Source organism: Engystomops pustulosus, chromosome 10 (genome assembly GCF_040894005.1).
Source record: "Engystomops pustulosus chromosome 10, aEngPut4.maternal, whole genome shotgun sequence".
Classification (NCBI taxonomy): domain Eukaryota; kingdom Metazoa; phylum Chordata; class Amphibia; order Anura; family Leptodactylidae; genus Engystomops; species Engystomops pustulosus.
Genome location: NC_092420.1, coordinates 33,302,694 through 33,317,585, shown reverse-complemented (window position 1 = coordinate 33,317,585; position 14,892 = coordinate 33,302,694). Strand labels below are relative to the sequence as shown.

The 14,892-nt window shown below is 43.8% G+C and overlaps 1 protein-coding gene across 3 annotated transcripts in view; it reads left to right on the top strand.

Moving 5' to 3' along the window:
• The first annotated feature begins 616 nt into the window (after positions 1-616).
• ZC3H7B (zinc finger CCCH-type containing 7B) overlaps positions 617-14,892 on the top strand; it is a 38,147-nt gene continuing 23,871 nt past the window's right edge. Inside the window, exons 1-11 of one of the 3 annotated variants that reach the window (XM_072127606.1) lie at positions 617-784; positions 5,449-5,509; positions 5,591-5,630; positions 8,411-8,608; positions 10,439-10,597; positions 10,988-11,068; positions 11,380-11,439; positions 12,878-12,917; positions 13,017-13,186; positions 13,261-13,501; positions 13,714-13,763. In XM_072127606.1, coding sequence (XP_071983707.1) covers positions 5,457-5,509; positions 5,591-5,630; positions 8,411-8,608; positions 10,439-10,597; positions 10,988-11,068; positions 11,380-11,439; positions 12,878-12,917; positions 13,017-13,186; positions 13,261-13,501; positions 13,714-13,763 — 1,092 coding nt within the window. In that variant the 5' untranslated portion in view covers positions 617-784; positions 5,449-5,456. Of the gene's footprint in view, positions 785-1,194; positions 3,570-5,448; positions 5,510-5,590; positions 5,631-8,410; positions 8,609-10,438; positions 10,598-10,987; positions 11,069-11,379; positions 11,440-12,877; positions 12,918-13,016; positions 13,187-13,260; positions 13,502-13,713; positions 13,764-14,892 lie in introns of those variants that run through there. The other 2 variants (XM_072127605.1, XM_072127604.1) reach the window with 2 other exon arrangements.

Below are 14,892 nucleotides of genomic sequence, written 5' to 3'. Positions count from 1 at the left end.
TTTGCTGGCACTTTTCCATAAATAAGTGGCTTTTGGTTGACATTTGGGCACTCAGGCTCTTAAAGGTTTGCCATCACTGCCCTAGGGTATTTTAACCCTAGGTTGTCTGATCGATCCTACCATATACTACACTATGGCAGTATATGGGGATTTTTATCCTCATACATTACAATGTGCAATTAGCACATTGTAATGAATGGGTTAAAATGAGACAGCCTTGGGTCTTCGGAAGACCCGAGGCTGTCATAGCCAATGCACTGCCATCTTTTTGAAGCTGCCGGCAGCTTTGTGATCGACGCAATAACACTAGCGGTGTTACCAATTGCGGATATTATTGGTAAGTCTTTGCTGCAATATGCAACCTGTGCACTAGAATTGCGTTTCTAAATGCCACCGGCTGTGACCCCCTTCTAGTCCTCTCCACACCCTCTTGGCATGGAGGTGAAGTGAGGAGGAAATAATCACAATTACTGGCAGTTTGTAGTATTTCAGAGCTTGGACACTAAAAACCTGTCTGACAAGTCCTGTCAAATCTCCCCCAATGAGTGACATTTAGTGACATGACACATGGGTGACAGGGATAGCCGGCTCCTCTAGGACCCGGGCACTGACGCCTCTGTAGTGGGAGGAGCCTCCTCTCTGGAGCCTGGAAATGAAAGTAGCAGAATCCAGAGGACAGGGAAGCTGCTTCTATAGCAACATATGCTTCACCCTAGAGCACGCTACCTCCTAGAAGAGCCCCTGTGACCCTGGAGGAGCCCATGCCAGCCAGGCAGCTGCCAAGGTACGAGCGGCGGGGGCAGGGGGGGCACACAGGAAGTTTGTTACCGGCACGTCCTGTGCGTCATGTACATGCTGTGCCCCAGCTCTGCTCTCTGTACACATGTCACTCATGACAGCCTCATGTAACTGCACTCTTCTACTACTGGGGGAAGGAGGTGAAAAGGCCTATTCACACGGGGCGATTATTACTCCAACTAGACTATATTCTGCACCCAATTGGTGTTCGTGTGTATAGCGCATTCAGGGTTAAAACATTGTTGCTAGGTAGATGTCGAGTGGAGGATTTTGGGATTTATCATTAAAGCGTTCTCGTAGGTTTTTTTTCTTTCCAGTTGCTTTTAGACGACATTTTCTTGAAGACTTCTTGGCGTTAAGATGTGTAGTGCGGGAGACGACAAAATGGCGCCCTAGAGGGGCGACAGACAGGATGAAGCGCAGGTTCTCTAGCGGATGAGCCCGCGCCTGTAGTAGAGCGAACGTTCCGCTCAGAGTTTGTTTCGTCAGCTACTTGTAGTTTGTGCAGCAGCTGCAGGGGAAGCGGCTCCTGGTTATGAGCCGAGTGTGAGCGGGTGCAAGAGCTGGAGGGTGACCCGAGCAGGGAGCACATGGAGAAGAGGCTGCTAATGAATGGCATGAGGTGAAAGTGACCGTGCAGGGGCAGGATCCGGGGCTTCTCCTGTCTGAGGTCCTGGCTGTGAATGGTAACACTGGGGCTTCAGCCATTGTGACTCCACCCTCACCTGCGCCCACCTGGCACCCTCACCTGCGCCCACCTGGCACCCTTACCTGCGCATCTGGAGTGATCCTAACAATGTCCAAGAAAGGAGCAAAGAAGAAGCGGGTCCATGTCCCCAAGGCCGAGGACGGCTCCACACAGAACGTCGTATTTGGGCTGATGACTGAACTTCACGCAAGGGGTATTGAGAAAGGTGCCTACCGATGGTGTCTGCAAAAGAACGCTGACCCAAAGAGAAGTGTCGTGGTGGTTTTCATCCCATCAGACATGCCCAATGGAGTCATATGTGCCGTAATGGCTCGAACCTTGAATCGGGGACTGGTAAGAATTGTGGACTCTACAAAATCAGATGGTCAGTACCAGACCGTCCTCCTTGAGGCAGAAGGCCAGTTGGGGAATAATGCTGTCCCAACCCTTATCAGCTGTGAGGATTGTCCATTGAAGTACTGGATAATGGTGTCTCCTGTAGAAGATAAGGACTTTGAGGCTACGGCTTTGAAAAATGGGCTCCTAGCAAAGAATCCTGTCCCTGCAAAAAGTTGCAGAAGCCCCCCTTGTACAAAGGAGGTTTCTGCTGCAAAGGGCAACCGAGACACCCCTGCCGCAAAGGAGGCTCCCCCTGCCGCAAAGGAGGCTCCCCCTGCCGCAAAGGAGGCTCCCCCTGCCGCAAAGGAGGCTCCCCCTGCCGCAAAGGAGGCTCCCCCTGCCGCAAAGGAGGCTCCCCCTGCCGCAAAGGAGGCTCCCCCTGCCGCAAAGGAGGCTCCCCCTGCCGCAAAGGAGGCTCCCCCTGCCGCAAAGGAGGCTCCCCCTGCCGCAAAGGAGGCTCCCCCTGCCGCAAAGGAGGCTCCCCCTGCCGCAAAGGAGGCTCCCCCTGCCGCAAAGGAGGCTCCCCCTGCCGCAAAGGAGGCTCCCCCTGCCGAAGACACCCCTGCCGCTAGGAAGTCTGCCCCTGCCCAGGTGACCCTTGCCAATAGGGAGGCCACTTCTGCTGAAGGCAACCCTGCCGCTGAGGTGGTTACTTCTGCAGGAGGCACCCCTGCCGCTAAGGGGTCTCCCCCTGCCCAGGGCGGCCCTGACGCTAAGAAGGCTACTTCTGCCGAAGGTACCCCTGCTGCAAATGTGGCTCCACCTGCCACTAAGGAGGCTACATCTGCTGAACGCACCCCTGCTGCTAAGGGGGATACTTCTGCAGGAGGAACCCCTGCTGCTAAGGGTGTTGCCCTTGCCGCTAAGGAGGCTACTTCTGCAGGAGGCACCCCTGCCGCTAAGGAGGCTCCCTCTGCCAAGGGTGCCCCTGCTGCTAAGGAGGCACCTGCTGAAAGAGGCATTACTGTTGCTAAGGAGATTGCCTTTGTGACGGGCAACTCCAAAGGCATCCATGTCTCTAAGAAGACTCCCCCCATCGCTAAGCAGGCTCTCTCTTCCAAGTGCACTCCTGCTGGAAAGGAAGTTCCCTCTGCCAAGGGCATCAATGCCTCTAAGAAGTCTCCGGCTGTTGTTAAACTAACTGATAAAGGCACTCCTGCCAGTAAGGAGGTGTTCTCCGCCCAGAGCACCCTTAATGGCAAGCATTTCTCCTCTGCAAAAGGCACCTCTGCTGGTAAGGACTCTCTCCATGCTAAAAAGAATGAGTCTTCTTCTAAGGTACCTACTACAGACATTCTCATTGATGGAGGGCTCAGGTTCTCCAGAGGTGGCCCCCCTGCTAGAGTGATCTTTCCAGCAAAGGACTCTCTTCTGGAAAAGTTGCAGCCGGCTACAAAGAACTTGCCACCTACAAAGGGGCTTCAATCTGCGAGAGATCCTTCTTTAGTGAAGAGGCTTCCAGCTGTGATGGTGGCTTCCCCTGCCAAAGACCTACCGGTGACAAGAAATGAAGTAAAACCACATCCTAGATTTTTAAAAGGAGAGAGTTTACAGACCCCTTTTGACGAGAAGGAACATTTTGGAAGAGTGTTAATAAAGGCAGGTCCGCATCTTAACTTTGGAAATTATAGTAGGTCTGACTTTCCCGAGGTGTCGATAAAAGCAGAATCTGAGGTCTGGGGAGGTAAGATGTTAATTAAGGATTTATTTATCCCTAATATCAAATGTAAGACTAAGGCTTCATGCATACAACTGTGTGCTCCCCTGGGATGGTTCCTAAAGAAGGGGGGGGGGGTCAAAGCAAATGTTGGGGCCAGATCACGGCCCCCCCCATACGGTCAAGACCATGAGGCATCTGAATATAAAGTTAAATGGCTGCGGGAGATTTCCTCAGCAGTAACTTTACAAACTTTCCGCGTGCATTGAAAACCAACCCACAGCACCATTTTAGCTTTAAATTTGAGTTTTATGGAAATTTTTGCAGCATTTTGCTTCTTCACCTGAGTGGTTTTCTACCAAGGGTGTGTTCACATGGTGCAGTTAAAACTGTGCGAGACTCCAGGCGGTCATGGCGACATCTAGGCGATACATAACATTCTGTTTTCATATAATTTCTAGGGAAAGGGGGTGGTTTGAACTGCATTTTTTAGATGCCCCCCCCTTTATTGCAGTATCTGGTGATCCATGAATGCATAAAAACGGATTACACACACTTTACACGCAGGCCTTCTGTGCGGCTATACAGCAAAGACACTGGGGCCTGGCACACTAACAGATCGGCAAAAGTAACAGGCCCTGTAGTCTTGTATATAGAGACTACAAAGCTATTACAGTGAGCAGAGCAGGTCAACCCCTCCACCTGTACTTGCTCATGCTAGATTACACAGGCAGAGGGGAAATGGCAAAGTGAGGGTGAGAGTTGTTATGCTCATTTTAACAGCCTGTGACACTGCAGCACTGATATGGACTCTGGTAATGCCCCACAAAGCCCCCCAGACTCATTTCAATATTTCTGAAAGTTGATTTTAGAAGGAGGCCATGGAAAACAAATATAAGAAGATTACCACAGTCACAGTGCCCTGATCTATGAGGAAGTGTCCCTAGTTTATCATGATGGATTTTGATGGTAGATTTCCTTTTAAAGGACATCTACCACCAAGATGAAGCATTGTTACATGCTGGCGTGTGCCCCATCTGGCAGGATCTGCTCTTCTTTGAGCTACTTATGCCCTTGTTTTCATAAAGTGTAAGTGTCCCTGGTTTATCTGTGCTTAGTGAGGAGGTGAAAAGGACATTTCATCAGTTTTAAAAACCTGATATTGAGGTGTTTTTAATCCTAGACAGACTTCATGATAGAGCTCTGTCATTCTAGAATTCACATTATAAGGAATAGCAGGGGAATATGTCTAAGGTTATATTCAGACAAACGTGTGCCCGCCGTTCAGCAATTTTTAGATTCGGCAATACCTAACAACATGTTTATTTTTATTTGCGTTCTTTGCCAGTGGCAGTGAAATGGTTAATGTGATCGTTAGCCATAATGATGCATGTAAAGAGGGCTAAATAGAACCCTGGCACTTATGTAAATAGGACCTTAATACGGTCAGTGGTGCTCCCGTTTTATTGATTACATTTAGTCAAAAATGTATCGGGTGGCTAATCATTGTGCGCCAGTGTCGGATGTTCCCTTCACCCCATTGGTCGCAGTGGAGGGGACCTGCCATAAAATCCTCCTATAACTGAGGCAGGATATTTCTAATTCATGGGCATGCACCACTTGGTGTGGAGATGGCATAGGGGGGACAATTTGCAGTTGCTGGCCCTGCGCCAGGTATTGCTACTCTTCAAGGCTTGTATTCCTGTACAAGCAGTGTTATATCTCTCCCATGTCAATATGCATAGTTTCTGAGACCTTGAAATTCCTCTGTACTACGAATAGGGATATTATTTCTGCCACACATCCGGATGCCTGTACCAGGCTTATGGACAAACTTTCTTCCTTAAAATAATGGACCCATAATTTAAACCTAGACTGTTTCACTAATCTGGATTCTTTCCCACAGGCTTTTCTATGGAGAGACAAATACGAAAAGAAGATATTGAGAAGGGCTTGCAGTTCATTCAGTGAGTTCCATGCGTTTTTCTTTTACCTGTGTGATAATCCAAGCTTCACCTGTACTTAAAGCTGTTTCTTACATTTCGCAGATCTACGATACCCTTTCATGGAACCGAAGATGATTATAAGGTAATAAAATCAATATATAGACATTTGTATTCCGCCACGCTTAACAGATCTTGGTGCTCATATAGCAATGAAATGAGACATTTAAAGAGCAAAAAATGGTCATATGAAACAATGAGTGAGGGTTTACATCGGTAAGACTTGTCACACATTTGAAACGTATTGAGGGAGATTTAACAAGACTGGCGCATTGTTTGTCAGTCTTGAAGCAAATCTACCATTTGCCTCAGGTAGTTTTTATGTATTCACGGCAGATCTTAGTTTTTAGTATTACTGAAGATATAAAATCCAGAGAAAAAAGATATATATTTATAAATCGGGCTTGTGTACTCCTGTGAGCGTCATCCAAGCTGCTCGGTGCTCCGTCAGCTGATGGTGTTGTCAGACGTAGCGTTTCAACACTGAATCAAAGCACACGGTAGCGTGCAAGGGGCCAGTCACATGCGGTTTTATGGAAACTCGCGCGGGTAACCAACACCCGATGTCTTCTATTGTCTAAATACATAGAAACGCATATGTGATCGCTCCCATGCGCTTTGATTCTGTTTCTAAACTCTGGGTCAAAGCGCTAACCTGTAACCACACCCTGGTTATTCACGTCTCTTGCTGCCGCTTATTCCCTCCACTCCCATTCCCCTGCCCGAGATCCGGTGATGTCGGGTAAGAGGCTATAAGCACCAGCGAGAGGCGTGAATAATTATATGCCGGCGATGCGCCAAGCAGCTTTGATTTGATGATATTTAGTGTTAATGAAAACAACATACTGTTTAAGGATCTTACCGCCGGCATGTAAGTGTGATTACATAAAAACTACCTGAGGCAAGTGGCAGGTTTCCTACAATCACCACCGCACCAGGTGCGGCACACTGGAAATACCAACAGGTTCTATTAGTAATTCAGGCACTGGACTTGTGCGTCAGAATTGAAAAAAAAAATAGTGTACTAGCCATGGTTGTATTCAATGAAGGTATTCTTCCATTAATAAAATATCTCCTGTCTGATCAATAGTGGTACAACTAATGGGACTTCAAGTCCCTGCACATACACCGTACTATAAACCGACTGTTAGAAACCTGCCAGTCTAACACATAGACATCTGCTCAAAATTCTGCCTAATGATGAATCTCCCCCTGATGTGATGATCAGCTTTGTGTGCTCTATGCGAATATACTGCACCATCGCGCGTATGTTAAACATCTGCTCAATTTCTGCCTTTTTGCGTTGTTTTTGCACAGGAAATTCTCAGATACCTCAAACATTGAGCAAATACTTTCCCCTATAGTAGCAATGGACCCACATACACCACCTCCTATGTGGTGTAGTTTTGTGATTAAATCTGCATTCTTTTGAAAATTCTCAGTTGATAAATGTTGTGTTGCACACTCTGGTGTATTTTTTCCACCATTGCGTGACTTTAGAGTTGCGTTTTTCTTGCAAAAAAACCCCCTGCAAAAATTTGTGACAATTGTACGCCAAGAAGCTATGCAAGACTAATGATAAAGCTCCCCCAATATGTTTATTTTCAGTGGAAGGAAATCTGACCATGGTCACACAGCTCTGATAACTCTCCTGCACCTGTGTGACCATGGTCAGATTTCTGCCTACTGGAAGTAAACATAAAAGCTTTTTATAAATGACAGCAATCAGAAGTCTAGAAGACTGAGGACTTGATACAGAAAGTATATTAGAGAATTGTATACATTTTTATCATAAAAATATTAACATCTTCTGAAATGGGAATACCCCTTTAAGGCCAAAACTAGCTGAGTCCTCTATGGTTGTTCTGCTGAGTAGAATACATAGAAATGTACAGGAGGGGCCTGCACAGAAAACTTGTTACACCTTACTGTAAGGTGTGCATTCTATTCTCATCCCCTATTGTTTTGATTTCTGTGAGCCACAGATGTCGGATCTCCAGCAGGCACCCCCCCCCTATGCTGTGGCACACATGAAAAATGCTTTATTATTTAGAGGCCACATGTAATCTGTTGGTCAAGTGAGTTCTGAAAGGGACCGTGTCCAAACTAAGAATGAAACGGGGAAGAAAAACAAAGGTGCCAGAATTCTGGTTTAATTTCCAACAAAAAAAATTTTCACCAAGAAAAACATCTTTAAAACCATTATAAAATGGATTCAAGAATAAGTTTATTGGTGGTCGGGGCGACATCTAGTATAGGGAGGATGCAGACCCGGAAGCAAACCTGTAGTCTCTGCCTTGGCTCCCATTGAAAGTCAAGAGTAAAAAAAATTAAATTCTTTTTAGCAGCCAATTACATTACAGCCAATTGTAGCTGGTCACTTATACATCCATTTGTTGAATGCAGTAATGGCAATTGCTTATTGGGGCCTCATCAGGAAGAGCTGGCAGGGGATCTGGCAGCAACAGGATGGTGCTACATGGGGTCATTGTAGGGGGTTTTTCTTCTAGTTTTCTGTGGGATTGAACTAATTTGAAAACCATTTCATTTTGGGGAATACCTCCTTTAAAAAAAAAAAAAAATTGTGGTGAGATTCAGAAACATTTTTGAAAAACAGAAAAGCTTTGGGTCATTAATAATCATATTGGCTCAATCAAGGGTTTATTGCCATTTCAGCATAAGAAGACCTGTAGTAGTTTACAATGGTGGTGTGGCTTGTATACTATAAGACCTAATGGTTATAAGACATGACGTAGTCCTAATAAAATAACAAAACAAACCTTGAAACTGTTCATAGCATGAAGTTACAGTACAATTGTCAACATTCAGTTAGTAAAAGTTTTTTGTGTGTGTATCTCTTATCAGCGCTTCCTACAAAAGCTGGTTGAGGACTTGTTTACAGAAGGCAATGACCTGTACCGTGAAGATGAAGTGAAGCTGGCGTTAGGGCAGTATACGGAAGGCCTGAATGTGGCGGATTATGCAGCATCAGAAGAACTTGTCCTGTCCCAAGAGCTGCTGTGCAGACTCCTGGTGAACCGCTCCTGTTGCTATTTTTCCATGGTGAGTACAACACAAGTGAGCCGTATGAATGGGCTTACAGGGAATGTCCTATGAAGTGTAGTGTTCATAGTTATAGGCTGGATTTCCCAATAAAATGTTTTAATGCTTAAAATACAAGGAATTCTAGGAATAATGTTAAAATGGCGCCATCTAATTTTTCCATAAATATCTTATTCGTGTTCCCACTTGTTTAATCTGCCAAGTTTTGCTTCTCTCTGGCTCCATTGGTTATGTAGAAGGATTTTCTTGTTACCAAACTAAAACAGAAATGTCTGTGAGGTTAAAAAGGACTCCTTGTATAATTCTATGATGCAAGGAGTCCCGATCTCTGCACTAAGACTGGTCCATGAAATGTAACACTACTCGCCCTGTCATTCATGGACCAACACAGCAAGTGTGAATCAGTAATTGCTAAGCATTTCACGCGACAAGAAAAGAAGCAAAACCTACCTCCGAGACTCACACATGCACCTACTGTATGAATGATTCTTCAGTCCTACACTCAGTACCATGACAGATCACCTGTTCCTCCCAGCTAATAGTTGCTTGGAGAAAAGAAAACCAGATAGAGCACACGTAAGGTTAACTTTATTAATGTCACTCAAACCCTTTTTATAGGTCTACGCTTGTGAATAAATGAGGTCACTGTTTCCTTTCCAGCGGAACCGTTAATGCCAAAATGGCTCATATCAATCAATTGTAGAAGGTCTGGAAAAACTGGGTGTTTAGTGGGGCAGCCTCGTCACAACACAATTGGGTGCGTCAGTGGTTTTTATTGTGAGAATATTTTGACATTGAAATGATGCCTTTTTCAGACGTGAGCCGTGATGCTGGATCATCACCTGAAGGTCTGGCCTAAAGAAGGCATCAGTCCAATTGAAACTCATTGACGTCTTAGGGTGATGCCACACATGGCGTTTTGAATCCGTTTTGGCCTGTTTTTAAGCAAAACGCATGCTTTTTGCTTCAAAACTGTTTCAAAACGCCATGTGTGGCATCACCCTTATTCTGAAATGGATACTGATAAACAGAGAATATAAAGGGAAACAAACAGCTTGGTTCCCTGTGTACTGGCTATACAGCTTTGCTTTCATCCTAATGAATGGGAGCTGATCTGATGTAACCTGGTCTGATGGACGTACCAAGAGGTTTACTTTCTATTACATACATAAGGCTTCTCTTTGTTACGCTCCCTCTTTTATATAAACCCTTTTTGGATACAGGTACTTAATATAGACAATGCAAAATCAAAAAGAATATAACTGTATGCTTACACGTTGTGCACGCCTGGATAGATAGCCTGGTCCAGTCCCAGGTTAGATGATGAACGGAAAAAAAAACCTTTGGTGTGATAAAAAGTTAGGTAATCTGTATTGCCTAGTATCTACATGCTATCCATTCACTTTGCATGCCCGGATCATGTGACCAAGGGGTAGTCTTCCTTGCTACCTATATTGGTGTCTTTACCATATTCACACTATGTATGAGTAAGGACCACAAGTCTTTGGTCCGAATTGCATTACCAGTTGTCTGCGTAGAGATTTTAGCATGTATTTTTATGGATTCTTGAATAAAGCATTACCTAACTTCTTATCCAGCCGGTGTAGAAGGTTTTTTTCTCTTTTTTGCTTTAATATAGACAATATTCTCATTGAGGCAACACTTCTGTGTTTGCATGGCACTAGTTGTTTATAATCTGGTTAAAGGTCCGATTTCCAGAAGAGATATTATTATTATTATTATTATTATTATTATTAATTTTTTTTATTTTTATTTATTTTTGGATGTGGTTAATCTATTGCTACTTTACTTTTTTTTTTTTTTTTCCAGGGTCTCTTTGAGAAATCTTTGGAAGACAGTGAAAAAGCACTGAGTCTAGACAAGGAGAATATGAGAGCCTTGTACCGTAAAGCCAAAGCACTGGATCGGCTTGGGAAGCACCAAGAAGCCTATGGTTGTATCAGCCACAGGATATTGGCGCTAGTACAGGTAGGTGTAGCCAGTATGCGACTTCTGTTCCTATGTCTGTAGAGTAACTGGGAATTATGCAAATATGTTTTTTAGGGTAGGAAAAGAAAAACACAGCTCTTTTTGTTATCTTCAAGACCAGTATATCTATTGCAGAAGGAACAGATTCCCAACTGTAGACAGCGTGATTTCGACCTGGTTGGGTCTCTTCATTACAGTGTAGGCTATTGACTAGCGTCAGGAAGTCATAGATCTCCTTATAGAGACTTTGCCTGTTAAGGTCGCCTTATAGGTGTGTGGAGACTAATATACACCTCTAGGGGATTCTGGAAAATATGCAAATATGTTTTCCAAGGTGGGAAAAGGAAAGCAATGCCTCTTACTAACATGGTATTATTCTTTGATTCTTAGGATGAGAATGTTACAGAACTTGCCCAGGAGCTTGTGCAAAAACTGGGTCTAAAGCAACGCAAAGCATATAAGAGACCACAGGTACCCATTGTTTTGGAATGTATGCTTATATTCAGAACATATAAAAACCCGGGGGGGAGGGGGGGCATTAATGGCAAAACGGGACATCTATGATATGTACATTCCATAGTTATCTGTTGAAACACTTGGGGTGTACTTGTTGGATTCCCATCTACTGTATTGGAAATATTGCTATTGAAGGGGTCAAGTTCACATTTGACAGCTTCCCTTTTGACACCTTTTTAGTATGCATAATGGGAAAACATGGGTAGGTGATCAAAAAAACTTTATACGGCTGATTCTTACCATTTGTTTTTCATGTTTTTTTCCAGCAGGAGCTTGAGAAGTTTGGCCTGATTACTAATGGCGTTTCTGCATCTGGGGGCTGTAAGGTAATTTCTCAACAATATTGCAAATTTTGAGCTACACAGATACAAAAATGTTTTTTTTTGTTTTCTGAGTTCACTATTTTTTTAATTCTGATTTCTGTACATGCTTCTGGGTTGGCCATTTTGACTGCACTACTGTTTACTTCATTTAGAGATTTGCTTTCCAGCAGCTACATGGGCCATGGGCTGGATAGTCTGGAGGTGTTCTTTGAGGACTATGGGAAAATTTTTAGATTTGTTATGTGACTTGTAGTAGTGGTCATTGTGCAGGGAGGGGGATAGATAAATTATCGTCATCATCCTTCCGGGCTGGTAATAATGTGACATCCGCAAAGAAATCTCCTAAGAACTGAAAGTGCCCCCCAACTCTTGCTGGGGCTTCTTAGCCGGAGTGAACCCTGCAGGACCAAAAGAAAAATTGCCAGAAATTCATGAAAATATGTTTTGTAGATATGTATAATACACAGTTTTAATTGTTAATCCAAAGGTGCAAAGGAAACCATAACAGTTCACCCCTCCTCATGATCTTCAAGTATCATATAAAGTCTCAGCTGAATGTATCCTGTTACAAGCAAAATATTGTAATGAATTCATAGATGTGCCATTTTACCATAGAAATGGAGAAATCCTTTTCAAGTGAATCCCTAATAATATTTTAAGGCTTCAAGTGAGTTTGTTCAGTCTGCGTGTACCCGCTGCAATGACCGGACTGTAGATGTCACAGCTTATCTACAATCTATATGCAAACCTCTAAGGAGAGCACATAGGGGCACATTTACTTACCTGGTCCGTGGAGTTCACCTAAAGTGCATTGTCCGTCTATAATGCACTGTGTCACGATTCACTAAGATATCCTGCATGTGTCGCTTCCCCGCTCAGGTCCGCCGGAGTTCACCTTCTTCTTCCTGGTGCATGTAAGTGCATTGTCATGCGACACAATTTGAAAGATAAATCCTGCGCTCAGTCAGAATGAGGCAGATCGTCCGATGGCACACCCCCCAATTTGTGTCGCATCTGCGCCACAGTCTGATCGCATACGACACAATCCTAGCTCAGACACCTGTTAAATACCTGTCCAAGGTGTGCAAATCCCAAAAACGGCGCACAGTCCGACGAAACTGCAATTCGCGAACCTTAGTAAATAAGCCCCAATGAGTCTGTTCCAGTCTGTTGCTGTTATGGCCACGAGGTCAGATAAAGTATATCTCTAAATGCAGTTAGAAGAGCTGCGGTAAGGCGGCAGCCTCCATAATCACGGACAAAGGAAGAGGGGAAAAAAATCTGCCAAAAAATGAACTCTACACCACACAGAAAGTGGCCTTTATACAAATGGTGATCAATCTATTTGGTTTTTTAGTTTCGATTTTGATATTAGTTCTAGCTTTTGAATTTTTTAAAATATATATTTAGTTGATTTTATTCTTTTTATCCTTTTTTCTAGACGTCGAATGGTATGGGGTCGGTAGATGATATTTTTACAGGTGAGCTTTGAAAGCTGATGAATAGAAATTCACTATTGTGGAGGATATTTCCTTTTCCCGTGGTGTTGTGTATTGATATCTACACTGTTTGTGTTTCAGATGTACCTAATACAAAAGTATTCCCATCTAGTCTTGGCATAAACTATCAGAATGACGGCTTGATACCATCCGTGTGTCCCCCTGCCATGGCTCCTGAAGCCAATAATGTGAATGACTTTGACTGTGATGTGATTGGGGATGAGCTGGACTCTTTCCTGGAATCGGAGATGGTAAGAAATGAATACAAATGTCGGACTCTGATAATCTAATTTTATTAGCACTCTAATGCTATGCCTTTATTTAGGCTTCCAAACAGGTTCCCCAGCTAATACCAGTATTTCCCACTGGAAACCCGTTGCTTTCTAGCTTGGGAACAACAGGCCTACCTGCACCGTCCCCTCTACCTCCAGCTTCTTTTGGTTTGCTGGATTCCCGAAAGTCTGCAATAGTAACTTTAAAGTCTACGTTTGTTCCTGGTTTGGATGCATTGGACAGCTTTGATACAATGCGGGAGACGCTGGACAGTCTGGACACCTTTGTTAATGGTAAGGCTTCAGAGTGATAATAATGTGGTTACAGGGGCTACCTTCTACCTATTTAATGTGCACTTTACATCAGCTTATGGTGATCTCACTACTGAACCAATGGCACAATATTTAGTGACTAAATATTGTGGATGTTTCCACAAGGTGAAAGATGCATTCATTAACTAAGCAAGCTAGATATAGTTACATATAATATCTTTTGTTTCTATTAGATGCCAAGCGTGTGGAGCCTTTGTTAGTGAAGACAAACCAGAAACAAAAGGTGGGTAGTAGTATTAAAGGAAACCTACCACTTCTGATGGTAGGTATGAGATGTAAACACTGGGCACCAGCTCATGGTTAGCTGGTGCCGGAGCTTACCTTAGCTAGTGTTTTAAACCGCTATATCGCGGTCTAAACACATTTTGATTTACAGCCCCATGGTAGCTTCGGCGCTGCGCGAGCTGTGTGCGTGCGTGCGTGACGCCTCCGGCCCTTCCTATGGAGGCACGCACGGCTGAAGCTACCTCGGGGCTGTAAATCAAAATGTGATATTCCCATTTCAGCAAATGTTATGCTATTGTTTGTATCGTTAAACGTTCTATACCTTTCCAATATATGTTCTGTATCAATTCCTCACGGTTTTCTAGCTCTCTGCTTGTTGTCATTCCATATAAAGATTCTGTGTTTACTACCAGTAGACAGAAACCTGCTCATGGTCACACAGGTGCACGGTTTGTTACAGTATATCACACATGTCTGATTACTCTCCGTGATACTAAGGAGCAGTGCACCTGTGTGACCATGGTCAGATTTCTATCCATAGGAAGAAAACGTAGAAGCTTTCTATATAACAACTGCAAGTAAAGATCTTGAAAAACAAGAGGAATTGGTACAGAAAGTATATTGGACAATGGTATAACTTTTTATCATAAAATTTATTCACAATATTTCCTGAAATGGGAATACCCCTTTAACTTCTCTGATCCAAAGAACAAGATTGCTTGTAGTCCCAAATTAATGCAGCAACTGGAAGTGGGGATGTACTGCAGCTACATTCACTTCTAGAGGACTACCAAAATATCAAAGTACAATACATGACAAATTCAGACAGTGCCATAGAGAATAAAGTGATCAGCTGCACATGTTCATCCAGACATGCTATTTTGTTGTTGGTACAAGGGGGCTCCTTTTTGTTCTCATAATTCTGTGTATGGTAGGTACAATAAAGGGAGTCGGCCATCTATAATTGCATATGCCCATGCATTTTTCTGCTGGAGCGTGTTCAGTAGTTTTGCTTTTGTTGGAAAGTTATTCTTGGACTTAAATAACTGTACGTTTTATATGGACTTTCCCATGCATAAAAGTGGTTCCAGATGGACCTAGTAGCATAACGGCGCTGCCTGTGACCC